At 40.0% G+C, this 17222-nt stretch overlaps 1 protein-coding gene across 1 annotated transcript; it reads right to left on the minus strand.

Annotated features, from left to right (window-relative positions):
- Positions 1-509: 509 nt before the first annotated feature.
- On the minus strand, positions 510-16104 carry LOC147867899 (E3 ubiquitin-protein ligase UPL1-like). The gene is made up of 15 exons (XM_087315808.1): positions 16072-16104; positions 14231-14326; positions 13737-13940; positions 5853-13631; positions 5458-5775; positions 5164-5356; positions 4806-5062; positions 4383-4726; positions 3148-4231; positions 2904-3050; positions 2402-2482; positions 2100-2325; positions 1880-2019; positions 1217-1323; positions 510-1093 (listed from the first exon to the last, which is right to left on the minus strand). Exons 1-15 carry the CDS (start codon positions 16102-16104, stop codon positions 991-993), a joined length of 11112 nt encoding a protein of 3703 aa, XP_087171934.1. The 3' UTR covers positions 510-990.
- Between the last annotated feature and the right edge of the window lie 1118 nt (positions 16105-17222).

Raw genomic sequence — 17222 nt, forward strand, 5'->3', positions numbered from 1 at the left:
AGGTTGCACATCAGAATATGACAAAATACAAAACGTATTTCTTAAAAAGATAAAGCACAGATAGTATGGCAAAATAAACTCATTGGCGTAGGTGTCCACAAATCCATTTGCAAAAACAATTATAAAGTCTAAATTTTCCTTTTGACTTGATAGTTTTATTATTACATGGACATGACCAAATAAGAACCCATTTCCCATTCTCCAACTGTACCATAGATCCAAATATTTTCCTTTCACCATATGTACATGCTGTGTTACTACATACATCCATCAAACAATATCCCCTTTATCAATATCCAAATTATCCCATTTCTCAAAACACTACCTTATATAGAATGGGAAAGGTAAAGCTCTGGTTCCCTGACATCATATTCCCTAACTCTGAATGCTATATACTTGTCTGTTAAAAGTGAGTGGCAGTTCACAAATTAGTGTTTCATTAATATCCTTCAGAAAACAATGTTGTCCAACTCATCAATGGCAAATATAAATAGAAAAACACTAGACAGGTAGCACCACATTATGGGATTCACATCTCTCTGAATTATATTCATACAAGAGGATCATCTCGGAAATATATATATATATATATGTGTATAGTAATGGGAGATGCTTCCAATCCAAATTTACATTGGTAGATTGTCCACAACTTGACCCATATACATTACAATATGAGTGTACCTGCCAATTCATGTGGCCCTTCTAAACGAATATGCATTCAAAAGAATCTGTGTAGCCTCCCAAACCGGAATGCCAAAAAATGCAAGCATTAAGGGATTCTTATAATGCTCATATATAGCTTTCCTTAACAATTCTAAGTAGCTATATGCCTGTTTTGTGTACCCCTAGAAAAAAAGGGAAGCATGAATCTCTTATATACTTCTAAAACAACTTGCAACTGACATGGAGCCTTAAATCAGAAGCATTCAATGCTGGCCTTGGATCGTTTGCAGGTAGTAAATCATTTACACAAAGCTGGCATCACTATCATTAGCCAAAGCCAAAACCTTCACTACCTTCATGGATTGCAAGTAGCAATCTCTCTCGAAGTTGTTCTTTTGATGAATATTCTGGAAGATCTAGCTGATTAAAACTGCAGAAAATACATCAAAGTTACAGCTGACAAGCGTATGGAAAATCTCCAATATCTTTTATAAATCCCACTAACGGATATGCAATGTAGAATATCTCTAATGTTAAATAAACCACATTTTACCAAGTATGAGCTGTTGGAAGGCGCTCTGGAGCACCGTATGCTTTGTGAATTTGACACCTTTGAGGACCTGAAATACCTTGCAATGCTCTGAAACCCTCAAGAGGAACCTGTGAAAATATGTAAATCTTCTTTTGAGTACCCATCAAACTCAAATTTTAAAGTATTAAATAGAAGCGCTAAAGACTAGAAAAAAGCCTCAAACCTTCAAAATAGCTTTAGAATATATAGATTTCAGACAAAAAATACCACAAAATGGGCCACGCTCAACTAGGCAGGAAGCTACACAAATGTGATCTCTAATTATGGGGCAAACACACAAATTGTGTGTTTCAAGAAATTTGAGCACAATGATAGATAGTATTGTTGCTTATACTGTCGCTCAAATCCAAGAGCACATAACCATCCTTAGTTTGGAACTCAAATCCAGTGGAACTGATTAGTGTCATAGAAAGGATAGGTGATCTCAACTTAAAGGTTTGTGTAATGAGTGATGTAGGACAAGAACCTAACAAATACTTCTTGTGATGTGGAATTTGAGTACTAAATCATTGACAGATTAGGGTGGGGTTATGGCTTATACAAGGGCATCTAATCTCCTTAGGATTAAAATCAAGTGACGTAACTAAATGGTAATAATAACAGTGAATGGACCAATAAAAATACCCTAGATGTTCCTGTGATGAATTGCAACAATCGAGCCATGTCTTCCTTGCTAAATTCATGCACAACCTCCCAGAACCACTGTACAACAGGGGAGGCAGCTGTGAACCCAGTATACTCGGTATTTGCTTTCAGATCATCCACTGCAGAGGAAGAGATTTGAATATTAAGTTTAAATAAACTCTCAAGAGTATAACCAGCCAATTCATATAAAGAATCTTACAGTCAATTTCTGGAAGACCACTGATCAACAATTCAAGCTCTTTGTCATTAAAAATTGAGATTAGATCTCTATTCACAAGTTCATTAAAACCCTCCAAGAAGGCATTGATCTGTGGACGGATTGCTGTGGTGAGCTTGTGTTCAGCATTAAGGTCCACATACTCATGTTTATTCTCCTCTGACACCCGAATATTCCTACCTCCAGGTATCAACTCAACATCAGTTACCTGACACCAAGTAGAATCAATAAGCCAAAATCTAGTAGTCACAACTCATTTGCATAAAGGAAGAAGGATTCAATACCTCTGTTTTTTCATATAGTATATGTTTCTCTTCATCTGCATCCACACTGAAAAACACCCCAACTACATCATCGATGTCATTCTGCAGGAAAAAGAGAATGAGAAGACTAATAGAATAGTTTCAGCATGAAAAACTATAGCTAGAAGAGTCGTCTCTATAGAAGTAATTTTCTATCATACAACCTGAAGTCAGTTGAATCCCAAAATCATGAAAACAAGATTCACATGAGAGACAACAAACAGGGCAAATCATCTATCTAGGAAAAACAGGATGTGGTTCTCAAATAATGCTTTGAAAAATAATCCTCAATCTGATACCCATTGAATAGAATAGTTTCAGCTATAAAAACAGAAAATTCACAAGCTTCCAGGCATTTAGCTTGAGACCAGTGTCCAGGCATTAAATTTCAAACCGCTGAATATTTCAGTTCTAATTTTGGAGTTGTGGATTCCTAAAATCTTTGCATATCTAGATGGAGAAATCCAATGAATGCATGGCATACCTCTAGCATCCACTTTAAATTCTTATAATAATCTGGATCCACCGCTTCAATATCATGATATGTTACTTTGACCCCTAATATGTGCTTGTAAAAAGACCTCGTAAAATATACATCAAGTAGTTGACCATCAAACAATGCTTTTGCAACCTGTTGAAAGAGAAGATCGAGGGTCACCATCAAATGCATCCTTCAGAAGTGCAAAAATTTAAAACTGTTATTTTACAATATTGATCGAGGCTATTACCACACGTCCAACAAACTTGAAGTAAGACAGGTGCTCAGTTTGAAACACACTGTTAGGGTTTGGCTGGAATGTTGACTCATTTCCTACAGTTGTGAAAAGTAGTGCTCCCTTATCAAATATCACACGCGATAATAGTTGATACCACTCCCGTGTGAGCCCACCAGCATCAATACCTTCCTCTCCCTGAAATTGCACAGTGAATCGGCCTTTCAACTCTTCCACTGTCCTCATCCGTAGTTGATTATATGAATCCTCAAGTACATAGGAGCGCCGAACACAAATCCGTAGAGGAGAGTAATGCTGCTGTTCATGTTGTTGCCTAATCCGAGCTCGAAAATATGACTTCTTGTTGTCAAAGTCTATCAACCTTGGAGATTTCAATAAAAGAGAAAAACATTTCTCCAGAAGAGCAGGATTCTGACGTAAGAAAGCATTGAGCATCCTTCGATGCTTCTCTGCAAACTTAAGGAAAGGCAAGTCTCTATCATTTCTATTCTGAATGCTCCCTGATGAGCTGGCAGCTTCTTTAATTTCTCGTGCAGTTGAAATACCAGGCTCTGGATGATTTGACATTGTAAAACTCTCTCGCAGCTTCTCAGATAAAACAAAAAATGCTTCTACAAAAGGCAGAACTCTTTGTGTCTCTGGTGGAAGAGGAGAAGCCAGCCCAGTATTGCCACTACCTCCATTTGCTGCAATAACAGAACCTGGATATGCTGAAGAATTACTCAAACTAGTTTCCAGCCTTGTTATGCAGGAACTGAGAGCTTGCCAGAGAGGATCTAATGCAACATTCAACTTCCTAACTGTGTCGCCGATTTCAATATCACCTCTGTCTTGAATATCTACTGTAAGGTTGCTAAGGCATTGTAGAACCCTCAAGATGGCTGCCCCAACCATCGAACTAGTACTTAGTATTATTGTCTCAGCATTTCCAAGATAGCCCAGTTCAGATATAGCAGGGTTAGTGAGGCGCCTGGCTGCATCTTCTAGCTCCTCCTTGAGAAGCCAGCGATGGTTTGGAGCTATATGTGCTAGCTTTTTTATCACTTCTGCAACCCGAGAGTAAGCTACTTCAGATAAACTGCAAAAATAATCATCAAACACGTTTTGTCAAGTAGCATCTTTTAAAATGCATACCACTCATGAATACATGCCATCAGACTTCAATATCTAACTTTGTTATAGAGAATAAACAATACGTAGAGTGATTCTAGTAAGGTTTGAAGCATTACCTTTGCTGTGCAAGAAGCTTGCACAATTTTCTAAGTTCAGATTCTGGAAGGCTAGATAGTATTTCTGATATATTTATCATTTTTTCTGTTCCAGAAGTTGATTGCTCTGGCACTCCATCCTCATTAACTTCACATTGCCGTAATGAATCATCTTCTGATGGCAGAACCTGTTCAAGATTATTTTCATGCCTCGATGTTCCTGGCATATCGGAGTTGGAAGGTGTTAATTCAACAGCTTCAGTTTCTTTAGGTGCTTTATCAGAGTCTTCTTTTTTACCAGACATATTCTTGACCACATACTTTGTGCTAATGTGATTGATTATAACTTCAAGCAGCACCATAAGCTGATAACGAGCATCCAATTATTTAGCCCTGCCTCAATTAGCATAACGTTACAATTTGAACATAATTGCACAAGAATACCTGTTCAAGGTGTGCACTGCTCCTAGAGTACAATGGCTGATTCAGTAACTTTAACAGGACAACGAGTGGCACCTCTCCTTTTGAAAGTTTTCCACAAGACTCCTCAATCAACTTACATTTGCCTTTCTGTTTTTCTTCATTAGTTATCCTATTTTTTGATGATTTGAAGTGAGTGAGGAGATCAGCCCCAGCACCATGATGTTTACTAAGATGTGTAAGGATTTCAAGCACGCGTCTAGAAACCAGTGGAGGAACTCCTACATAATCAATACTGACTTAAAAAGTGCATAATGGAAATCAAGGTGCAAATTATTGACATCAAGGCATAACCATACAATTTTAGGAGTGCCTTGCATACCATCAGTAACTTGTGAGCGTGAATAGACCACATTCCATCTACAGCCATAGAGACGTGACATTTCAAAGTCACTGGAAATATCTTGATCTCCTGCCTTAAGCATGTCCAGTAAAAGCTTTACTATGTACATTCGTGTCACACTATGTGCGCACAAGTTAAGCAAGAGGCGTTGTAAAAGTCCTTTGCCAAGGGGCTGCAAACGGCAATTACATCCAAAATATTATGATTAGAAAACATCAATGCATGTATATTTATCTCTCTTGAAACTATAGGTATTTGAAAACATTAGGAAACCTGAGCAAGGTACAGCAATTGAAGCATTGACTTTAAACCAGCCATATCAACAAGTGGCTTTCCTTCAACTTCCTTAGTCTTCATGCTTACACTTGCCAGTGCACCTGACCTCCGTGCTATTGACAAACCACCTGTACTACCTACAGTCCTATCCAGACCACTGACAGGATAATTCCTACGTATTCCAAATCTGTTAGCACCGGTAAATAGCCCTCTAGATTGGTATTGATTCATTGCTCTCTCTCGCAGCAGCTGTGCCTCAGCCAGAAGAGATGGAGGCAAAGCAGCCAGAACTTGATCTGATGATGTCAGAAGAACCTGCTCACACAAATATCAAATGTTAACCTGTTATTTCTCAGATCTCAATCCATAACAAAATCAAAACAAAAGCTTACTTCCTCACGTAGCTCTGCTGGAAATGTTGCTATTATAGATGCACTATCCATGTCAACAGGCTGCCCTTCAACTTGCTGAGATTGGACCAATCTCTGAGCACGTTGCTGTGCAAGAACTTCAGCTTGAATATCTGGAGGTAATGCAGCTAAAAATTCAGGATCTATATCTTCTGTAGGCAGAGGAGCTGGAGGAGCAATACTTGGAGCTCTATTAATCTGATTTTCATGAGATGCTAGAACCTCTGCACGGAGGTATTCGGGAAGTGCTTCCAAGAATGTTGGATCTATTGTGGTCATATCTTGGTACCCTTGTCGCACAGCTTCTTCAGTGTGCTCAGCTTGAATAACCTGTTCACTTGCATTTCCTTCCACAACAGCAATTGCAGCCTCTTCAGCCTGCATAGCATGGTCTTGGTTGATACTAATGGTAACGGAGAGGTCTTCTTCCCGATTCACTTGAGCAACCTCTGATTCGACTGTGCTATCTGGAATTACATGTCTTCCCATATCCTCTTCATGAGCATCATCTTGTCTCTCTTCACTTTCATGCCCATCCATTTGTTCATCCACATTATGAATATCAATAGCTACGGTGTTCTCTTGATTTCCCATCAACACATCTTCCAGTAATGTATTGTCATCTGGGAGTTGATCGGTACTTTGGGCTTCAGAACTTGGAATTTGAGTTTCAACACTGGGGCTTGGTATAACTGCATTTTGAAGGTTTTGTCTCCTTCCATCTGCAGTGTCTGACTCAACACCTTCCATGTTCTCAGCAACATTGGTTTGCTCCAGATCTCTTGTTGTTATAGGTATTTGATCTACTGGTTGTATTGCCTCAGGCATAAGACTCCTTAAATGTGAGACATATTGCTCCTCAATGCTCTGTGCAACTGCTGCGGCATATGCTCCTGCTTGTGGCTGCCCATCATCAGTCCATGTACTTAATCGGCTATCTGATCTAGCCACCCTTCTCACTGTCAAATATCCAGGATCCATGGAAAAATCAAGTAAAGGAGGAAGCAACCCACCTACACCACGATCGCCAAAGAGTCGATTGCCTGAATTATCGGACAACACATGATCATACATATAGTAGGGAGCCACATCAAATCCTATGCCTCTCAATGTATCAGCATTGCTTGTTATATTGCTACTCGTATTCCATACTGCAGCAGTACCTTGTACTCCACTTGATGACAATGACTGTCTAGTTAGCAATGGATGCTGAAACGCAACGCCACGATCTCCTCCTGCCCTATCAGTGCTGGGTCTGGACCCAGTTCCAGTCCTCCGACGCTCCACCACCGGCCTACGAAATGAACTAAATATCTCATTCATGCTCTGAAAAGGGTCCCCTGGAAAGTCAGCTAGTGGAGCTGAGCCAGTATGTTCTAAAATCTGTCCATGGTTGAGCCTTGCTAATCCATCCCTCCATCGCACTTCTATGACTCGGTTTTCCTGCCAATCTTCTTCCTCCTCCACATCATCGACAATATAATTATCAGGATAGTCATCACCGAGCCCATGATCTTCCTGGTCTTCATCAACATCAGTGTCTGGGGGTGACAGATGTGTGACCCCCTCCGCTCCTTCCATCTCATCCTCATCTTCATCATCTTCCTCTTCTTCTTCTTCCTCTTCGCCATCTTCTCCATCCATTTCTTCATCATCATCATCATCATGTCCACTCTCTGTGCGGTGCTCTACTCTAAAAGTTATATCTGAGGCAACTGTCTCCCCTTGTCCATTGGAGGGATTGGAAGATGTCTCACGCATGAAAATTTGAGCTTCAGAATCTAATCGTGCTCCATCTGCCATATCACTTCCAATTGGTGCATCTGGTTCCATCATAGAATTAGAAATATTATGAGTCTCCAGATTCGGTGGCATACCTTCATTGACCATCTGTGCAGCAGCAAGATCTGCATCATGGCTACTAGAGATCCCTCCAACATCAAAAGATTGTGATACCCCTGCATCAGAACCTTCAATGGCCGTTCTTTCATCCATTAGCACTTTCTTTTCTGAACTTGCATAAACTGCATCCACACTAGAAGCAGCTCTTGTCAATGCCTCCAATGCTTTAAGCACTACATTTACCAATTTAACTGCTTCTGGATGGTCCAAATCTATCACTTCCAGTGTATTTGTTAATGATTGTACTAATCCAGCATCAATCATTGCTTTTGCAATATCTGTTGAAAATCCAGGAGCTTGAGCATTATTAGATGCATGAGCTGATAAAATTAAATTGATCAAAAAAACAAATGCTCTAATTTTCATGTTTGGGGGCTGCAGCTTTTTCTCTGTGCCTTTCTGGACATTAGTTGATAATAACATTAATGCCTTAGAAATCTCAGAAACAATTCTTCTTCTTCCTTCTGCAGAGCGTACACATACAGCCAACAGGAAGTATGCAGCTTTATCTGAAAGCTTTTCCCTCCACTCATCCTCAGTTAGTTTTTCAGATTCCTTTTCAGCAGAATAAGGAAGCAATCTGTGAAGAATATGATATAGAAGACCTCCATGACTAATAGTATCTGAACCTGCCACTCTAACTTGGCTACATTCAGAATCACGCCGTATAACAACACCAACAGCACCAGAATACATCAGAAGAATTTCCATCATTAACTTTAAAATGAATGCAACTTTAGCTAAACCAGCAGAACCCTCGGATAAACTGCCGTGTCCAGGCACAACAGTTTCTTCACATTTCAATTTCCCTTTAACATCATTAGTGATGCTTGCATCCTCCATTGAATGAGACGGTGGTGTTGGAGAATGAAGCACCACCTCAAGCAGTTGATCTAAAACCTGCGCAAAGCTCTGGGGAACCTTTTTATGACTTTTAGACTTGTATGCAGGATCCTGGGCTTTCATATTTCCATCACTACAAGATGCAGCTATTCCACCAGCTAAGGAAGGCCTTGCTTTTTCACGGTCTTTTTCATCCCTCTCTTTTTCCTTCTCCAGGTCTCTCTCTCTTTCTCTATCCTTAGAGAGGATTATGTGGGGTTGCCCATTGAAGTTCTCAACCTGGCAAACAGCTGCTGAAGCTTGCAAAAAAATAGTTGGATTCCTTAAGACAACAGGAGCAACTGCTGTGAGAAACATTCTTGGGCTAACTCTTCCATTGTGGCGATGAGATGATGTAGTTAGCATATGCCTTATCTCAAACTCCATAGCTTGCTGTAAAGTCTGTGGATCCTCCAGAAGATGGCGGATTATAACCGCAGCAACACTATCGAACCCTGGAAATAAAGACCGACGTGGTAAACTCAGAATAGCAGCCAAACCCCCTGATTCAAGAAACTGCATTGCCACAGAATGTGCTTTAGTTAGCCTCGCACACAATTGGAGAACAGCTTGAACAGTAGTTGCTGGAATCTGTGAATTTAGAAAGTTGCATGCTATCTTCATGGCCCTATGTTGCTCAGTAAGTGTCATAAAACCTGTATATTTATCCAGAACCTTAACAAATGGGTCTACTTGTGTTTCATTTGAGTTATAAGTCACGACATCACTAGCATCTAGCTTATGTTTTAAAACAGGATCTGATCTGCCACTAGCAACAGCCTGATGGTAATCTTTAGGGACTTTTGGCTTAAATTGTGAAAACAGATCTAGAACCAATAGCAAAGCTGTTACCCATTTTGGAGTGGTAATTAAGATTTCTTGAGGATTGAAAGTTGACAAAATATCTAATGCAATTGACACTAAACCCTGTTCTGAGGCGATCTCACGTGCTATAGAGTCTTCATTCAGAATCAAAGCTAACAAGTGGGAGACAACAGAAAGCAGATTATGATCTGAAAGCAAGTCCTCCATTGAGCATGACTTCAAATGATTTACCAAATGTGTTATTACTCTAATACGGTCTTGACCCTTATTACGATTGCAGAGTACTACAATCAAATCTGTAAGCGGAAATGCAACAGCCTCTGTGCTCTGCAACAAGGCAATACAAGTGCCCAATATATCTTCCACAGGTGGTGCCTTCAGATTATCTTCATCAGCTGTTTCCTTCCCTTTGGAATCCTCTGTGTCAGGAGGAGCATCAGAGCTACCCAATGAAAGTGTGAGAGCGCGTGCCAGTTCATCCTCCTCTTGGGCCTCTTCAGGATGGCTAAAAAGCCATTCCATTGCCATCTCGACACTGTTTGTCACCACTCTTCTTAGAGCCTCTTCAGCTCGCTCTCTAGAAAAACCCATCTCAACAATCATCAAAATTGATGATTCATCTGGTGGAGGAGCCAATACATTGGAACCAGCAGTCCTCTGGGGATTCACATCATTCACTCCTGTGTATATGTGCGTTATAATTGAAGCAACAGAAGTTATGTAATTCACATTACACTTGGGAAATGAAGGGTGGTTCCATACAGGAAGGATGAATTCCAATACTTGTGACTGTAATCTCTGTACAAAAGTCTCAGGTGCCACAGGAATAGCAACAAGAGCCCCAGGAATTTGCTGGGCAAGCATCTGAGCCATTGGCTGCGGAGACAGGAACAATGTAGGTATTACAAGGTGTTCCATGAGCTTAGCAAAGCTTTGCAAAGTTTCAAACAGACATGATTTTCTTTTGGACAGAGATTTTATGTCATTGACCTCTGACTTATTCATTCCATCCTCCATCGCCACATCAGATTCTTGTGTGACCATCCAAAACATATTGCTAACATTCTGGAATGCTTGCAGCAGTTGGCCAAGAGTACCATATGCATAGAAATTATTAATCAACAGTGTGTTGCAACTATGTCTCCGACTGTCAAAAAGTATTAATTGGATATCATCAACAAGGCGGCGAAAGTAGAGACATCTGGCCATCTCCAATTGTGGAGAGCCAAGCCCACCATCAAACCCCATGTTTTCACGGAAAATCTTTGCAATAGCTGCAGAAACTTCCTTAGCAGCAGAGCCAGGAGCTGCCACATCATCACGTCGACGAGACGGTACCACCATTGCCTTTCCCAATGCAACATACAAACCACGTGCAGCATTTGTAAGCCGTGTCATTACTTCATAGTCTATAGAGTCAGGAGATTTCTGATTCAAACATTCAAGAGATTGTGTCACTTCAGCATTGGAAGCAGCTTCCACATCAAGTTGAGAAGGTTGGCTTGGAGCATGGCGTGCAAGCCGACGCATCCGCTGAGAAAACAAATCAGCTACAGCACCTTGCTCTCTTCTTGTACGACGATGAAATCCATCCCCAGACGAAATTATAGGAAAAAATTCTGGTTCCATATCCCAGTGAGAGCCAGACCCATTTCTTATAGATACTGGATTCACATACTGCACAGGAGGAATCGTAGAATCTTCATCGCCCTCTTTGTTAACGGAACCATGTGTAACATTAACACCTGTCTCGTCCTTCTTTAATTCAGCTTTTGCATCATCATACATAGATATTTGCCACAGAACTTCCCGATACACCTTTCCAAGGTCATATAGCACATCAATTCCACCAGCACTTAGTTCAGTCATCGTGGTATTAGTGCTCCTTACCAACACAGAAGACAGAGATAGATACAACTCTGTTGAAGAAAGACAGCGCACAAGTTTTTTCCTATCTGAAATACCCATATCAGAAAGCTTTGCTCCACCTAACACATTTAATGCTTCTATGGTAGATGCAAGACTTTTTCTTAAGGCATTGCAAACAGCTCTAGACAGAGGGATCGCATGAGATGGTGAGAAGGCCCTAAAAGGTGAAGACATGCTGTGTGCCACTGAGGATCCACCAAACGACACTGGCAAATTAGGTAATGAGAAAAGATTTAATATAGCTTCCACTCCTTTCTTTTCAACAAAGATTCTGCTTGTTTCGGCATTTTGCAAAAGATTTTCAAGCAACCTTGCAGCATTGTGAATATATTCAAGAAGGAAGGACTCCGTAGTTTCAATCTCAGAAGGTGTTGCTTCAGATTGCTGACCAACTTCAAAAGTAGCTATTTCCGACTGTTGCCCAACCACTTCTGAATCTGCCTCCATTGGCACAGAAGCATCACCATCACTCTCATTTTGTGATTGCTTTGAGTCAGTATCAACAAAACCTCCGATTATAGCAATTTCTCTTAATATCTCTATGCAAGCATCAACTCCATCCCCACGTAAGCTTGGTGCATGGCGCATCAATTCATCCAATCCAGCAGCTAAAAAGGTAGGTGTTTCGTTTGCCAACGCTCGAAGATACAATTTTGAAGTGAAGATCTTTACGAAACAATGCAGCGCATTCCTGTCCTTGACAGCTTGTAAGCCCGCATTATTTAAGCATAAAGCATCAAGACTATGGGGAATGCAACTAACTGCCTCAGATGATGGCAGCACCTCATTAATTGATTCTAAAAATGCTGCTGGGAGACCTGCAGAATCAAGGGTTTGGAAGCATGTTGGATCCTTATGTATTAAATCACTCATCAGAGATGCTGCTAATGAGAAAACCCCACCACCAAAATCTTTGGCATGCCTGAAAATTGTGCACATACATGATGCCAAGACATTCTCTTCAGAGCCATGGATCCTTGTTGCATTTCCTGGTGCATATGTTCCCAAAGAAATAGCTCGAAGCAAAACTTTCAGAAGTAACCTTGACTGGAATGAAATAACAGACTCTGTCTGTAGATCTACATCATGCTTCTCATCCATATGCTCAACTGGAAGCTTGCCTTTCTCCAAACAAGGTAAGTTTTCCCTGACCTTATGCATATAATCTCCCACACGATTTATCTCGACCTCAAGTCTCGTGATGGCATCATCCAGGCCACCCAAATCCCTAAACAATATAGTTGCCGGATTGCTGTAATCCATAAATGCTTCTAAAATATGCACACCGGATGCAACTAAGTGAGTGTGAGAGGGGTTTGTATCTTTAAGAAATGGAATCAGCGTAGGTATAAGACCTGATTCTCTTAAAGCTGCACATCCTGCTGATGTAGATACCAATACCGTAATTAGGAAGAGTAGAGCCTCTACAAAGGATAGTGAACAGTTATGCTTTGTGCCATTCAAATATCCTACAGATTTTTGTACAAGTATGGGTAGAATTCCTCGGTTACCACCTGCACTGATAGCAGTAAGAACACTCGCTTGCCGAGGCCGATCTTGAGCTTGTGCTGCTAATGCAAGAAGTGCTAGCATTCGAATATCTTCAGTCGCTGTATCCTCACAATGCAATAGCATGACTAGTTCATTCACAAACTCTGGTTCGTTGTTGAAGAAAGCAGATAGATCTTCTGCATCAGGATTTGATTGCAGCAGAATAATAAATGCCAAAAGCCGAATGCAAAGATATTGTCGGCGAGTGTGTAAATGGGTAAAGGATTTTGCAAAACGGAGCCTTGTAAAGAGCGAGAACCTGAGATTGCAGGGAACTTTGTATTCATTGATCAGCTCTTGCAATAGGTCAAGATCACTTTTGCATTCATTCTGCAAGTCCTTATGAATCATCTTTAAACCTGTTAACCTGTTATCTACCCCTTCAGATTCAAGATCTTGCGTATCTAGATAGAACTCAAAATGAAGATTCGAGCCCAGTCTTAAAGCATTCTCATCACACCCAGTCTCCATTGCACATGCTACTAACCCAAGTCCTTCTTCTTTACTACCCCAGCCTTGAGCAAGGGAAAATAAACGTAAGTTTAATGTCTGATCTCCATGCCATCGGACAGGCCGATTTGACTGTATAGATTTCTTCACGAATGCAGCTAGAGTTTGCAAGGACGCTATAACAACCTCAGTGTCTGTTGATGCAAGGAGGGAGGATAAATGCTGTCCAAGAGAAAAGGTAACTTTAAAATATTTCATCCACAAAAGAAAAATATATTTCAGCATAAAAAGTGAGAATCTGAGATATTCTCGAGTCTAGAAGCTCACCTCATAAGAGCTGTAACAATGTTTATTTATGCAATTGTCTAAGATGATACGAGTTACTCTGAGAATCTGTAAGATGGCATCCTTTGGAAGAGGACAACCTTCGTCATATTCTCCATCCAGCTGAAGATCCTTTCTTGGCCTCACATGCTTTTCAAAATATGCATCAAAATGATTCATGAGTTCAACCCAATGATAGAAATCCCCCTGCAAACAGCACAAACATCAATACCAAGAAAATTTTGAAGAAATGATAAATTAATCAGGAAACTCCAGAAAGAAAATTTGTCTTTGTTCAAATGCCCATAAATTTTTGCCATTTCCCAATGTCCTCTGTCAACCTCCAAGAGAGGCATATGATTGCTCTTTTGAGCTTGACCAAGGGGATTTGGGGAAATAGTGAAAAAAAAGGGCATTTGGGGAAATAAAGAGAAACTCAGGGTATTTTGGGCTTTTCCCCTAAATTAATTCAGTGTCTAACACTCTCAATAGAGTACCTTGTCATATTCCCAACTGAATCTAGCTAGGGGAGTTTCTATGCACTCGAATGGGATGCTGATCACGCTGTTAATGAATGCCTGAACCCTTGGATGCTGCCATAAATACAATCCAATTTCTTCCTTGTGAGATAATATTCTATATACAAAACTCACTTCAATCAAGATAACTGACGTTAAAGGGAGAAAAGTATTTATTATAGAAGACATCTCCTTTTTCATGCAGAGATGAAATTATTCTTCACCAATTTGATGTTTTGAATCTACTGATGACAGTATCTATCATCTGCTCCTCATCATATGATACTGGTGATACATTATGGGTGCTTCAATATATGATACGAGCAATGTGTCAAGCACATATCAACATAAATCCACCAACCATTAACAAACATTCCACACATGCATTCATCTATAGATTTATATGAGCATCCAAGACACATATATGAGCACATACAAGACTTCATATATGCACATAACATCCAAAATTTCTCATCCAATTGTACATCCTACAATTATATCATACATAAATACTCATGTAACGTTGTGGCCCAAAAGGTGCCATGTGAAGCATATTAATAAATCAGCATGAGCATTGTAGATGTTGTGATATGGAGGCCTGTGGCTACTAAAGGCATATGTGTTTCAAAAGTCACTCATTCTTTTTGGTAGGGGTATTGGGGACCAGTAGATACAAACCTGCCAGTCACCAACTACCTTTTTGATGGTGGATTTCTCCTGAAACGACGGCTATCAAGTGTAAATTTTTTTGTTTGGTTGGTAACGACGGAAATAGAGTGCAAGATTACTATTGCTTGCCTGTCTGAGTCATTGGATAGTAAGCACATCAACAAGTTCAGAGTGCTCAGCACCATGGGATTGAGAATTCCCAAAACAGGCATCTAATGTGAACGAGTTCAACATGGTGATCATCATGGATTGAATATTCTCAAAACTAGCTGACATGTCATAACACCATAGATGACCAATGCATCAATTGTGATCCAAATTTCCAGATTTCTGATCAGAAACTGTCAACACGGCCAGATATGTTACAACACATAGAAAGCCACGTCATCTATTGTGGACAAGTTTGGAGTGCTAATCGCCATAAAATAGGAGAACAGATACAGCATGGATAACAAAACAGATATGGAATATCCCAATGATAAGTTAACACAGAATCAAACATAAGTCACCTGAAAATAACATAAACGGAAGCAAGGCATCTGCCAGAAAGAGGCTTTTGAATGTATCAGTACGTGATCAGAAAGGTAAGGGTATCAATCTTAAAAAAATACAGAGTGCTGACCAAACACATGGATTACTACATCTTCAAAATAATTGAAATCTTGTAGCATTGTAGAAGGAAGGGTGCAATGGAATCTATCACACAGCATCTTCAATTACAAAAAAGACAGAAAAGAGACCTCCAAAATAGAAATAATCAAGGGAAGTCGTAACCACTCATTGTGAGCAAGTTCAGAGTTTGCAAAAATTCACAAAACAAACGGATGGGTTATAACATTGCAGAGGCAAGTTAAAACCAAATCTAGCAGAGGCCACTTCCATTTTATAGAATAAACGTAAAAACCATAGATTCATGCCAGAAAACAGACTCTCAGAGTACCAGGGATCAGAAAATAAAGCACTTTCAGTATGTTGATGACCATGGATTACAAACTGACCTTTATTCGCAAGCATATATGCTAAAACAAACCAAAACTGAAGCAAACTACATGCCGAGAAATAGGCTTTTCAACATATATCCGCACAGCAGTTATCAGAGAAGGGAGAGAGAGAGAGAGAGAGCGAGAGAGAGAGAGAGAGAGAGCCAGTACCGCTTCGAGTCCTCGTCTTTTCTTGGCTTTCATGATGGTGAGGATCTACCTCCGATGTGATGAATTTTCAATCAGCAAACAGGAAGTTTAAGGAGAAAAACATCTGCACTCGCCTAAACGTAATGCAGATCAAAGAATAAGTACGATAAAAGATCGTTCAGTGTGGAAAGTCAAAAGGTTTCTGATCAGTGGTCTTGCTTTTTGAGTTTTGGATAGATGCAAAGCAAGAAACAAGAGCTAACAGATATGGCGATGTAGACGGCGATGCCGGTGAGGAAGAGGGAGGCAGTTCTTTCTGTTCTTGCTTCTTCTTACCTTCTGTTCTGTCTTTCTTCTGGTTGCAGACCTAAAGCAAAGAAAGCCTTGCAGCTATGGCGTTTCTGAGAAAACGAAGCATCTAGTTTTATTAATAATAAAACACAGGGACAAAAAACTAAGGGAAGAAAGAACTGCCTTATTATTTTTATTTTTATTTTTATTTTTTATTTTTAAATTTTTTTTTAAATTTTAAATTTTTATTATGTATTTACATTCATACTTACTTACTTGAAGGTTTTCCTCTTTCCTTCCTTTTCCTTCTCCTTTTCCTTCTTATTGATGATTTTTCTTGTGGTGGTGTTGTGGTGGTGTTTCTTTTCTTTTCAACTAACAAGAAGATATATATATATATATATGTATGTATGTATGTATATGTATATACATATGTACATATGTCCAAGTCCAAGCCTTCAATTGTGACTCCCGTCTCTTCGTGCGCACGCCTTACTTGACCCTGGCCCCATGCTCTGCTCATCTCGTCCACGCAACTTTTCACCCCCTCACCCTCCTGCTTACACTCATGACTTGCCTCTTCCTAGTAAGTTCTCCATTCTTTCTATTGTTACCTCAATATCCCAGCTCCCTCATAACTTTACCCCCAATAACCATGGTGACTTGTCTCTTCTTGGTAAGTTCGCTCTCCCTCCTTTAGCGACTTGTCCTTTCCTCGTAAGTTCACTCTCTTTACATCAATAATTCGTCCCTTCCTCGTAGTTCGCCTTGTTTAACCTCATCAGTTGTCCCTTCCTCGTGTATTGTTTTCCCTAGTTGCTCTTGTGACTTGTCTCTTCTTCTTTATGTTCCCTTTATGTTCCTCCTCAAATGTTGCTATA

This window comes from Azolla caroliniana, unplaced genomic scaffold (genome assembly GCF_043228905.1).
Source record: "Azolla caroliniana isolate FFs.n. ecotype wild unplaced genomic scaffold, voAzoCaro1.0.p SCAF_2, whole genome shotgun sequence".
Lineage (NCBI taxonomy): Eukaryota > Viridiplantae > Streptophyta > Polypodiopsida > Salviniales > Salviniaceae > Azolla > Azolla caroliniana.

Coding starts and splice junctions, on each gene's coding strand:
- LOC147867899 (XM_087315808.1), bottom strand. CDS start 16,104: ATGAAAGCCAAGAAAAGACGAGGACTCGAAGCG. Junction 14,327..16,071: donor AAAGACGAGGACTCGAAGCG/GTACTGGCTCTC, acceptor TATTTATGGCAG/CATCCAAGGGTTCAGGCATT. Junction 4,727..4,805: donor GCAGTGCACACCTTGAACAG/GTATTCTTGTGC, acceptor GCTCGTTATCAG/CTTATGGTGCTGCTTGAAGT.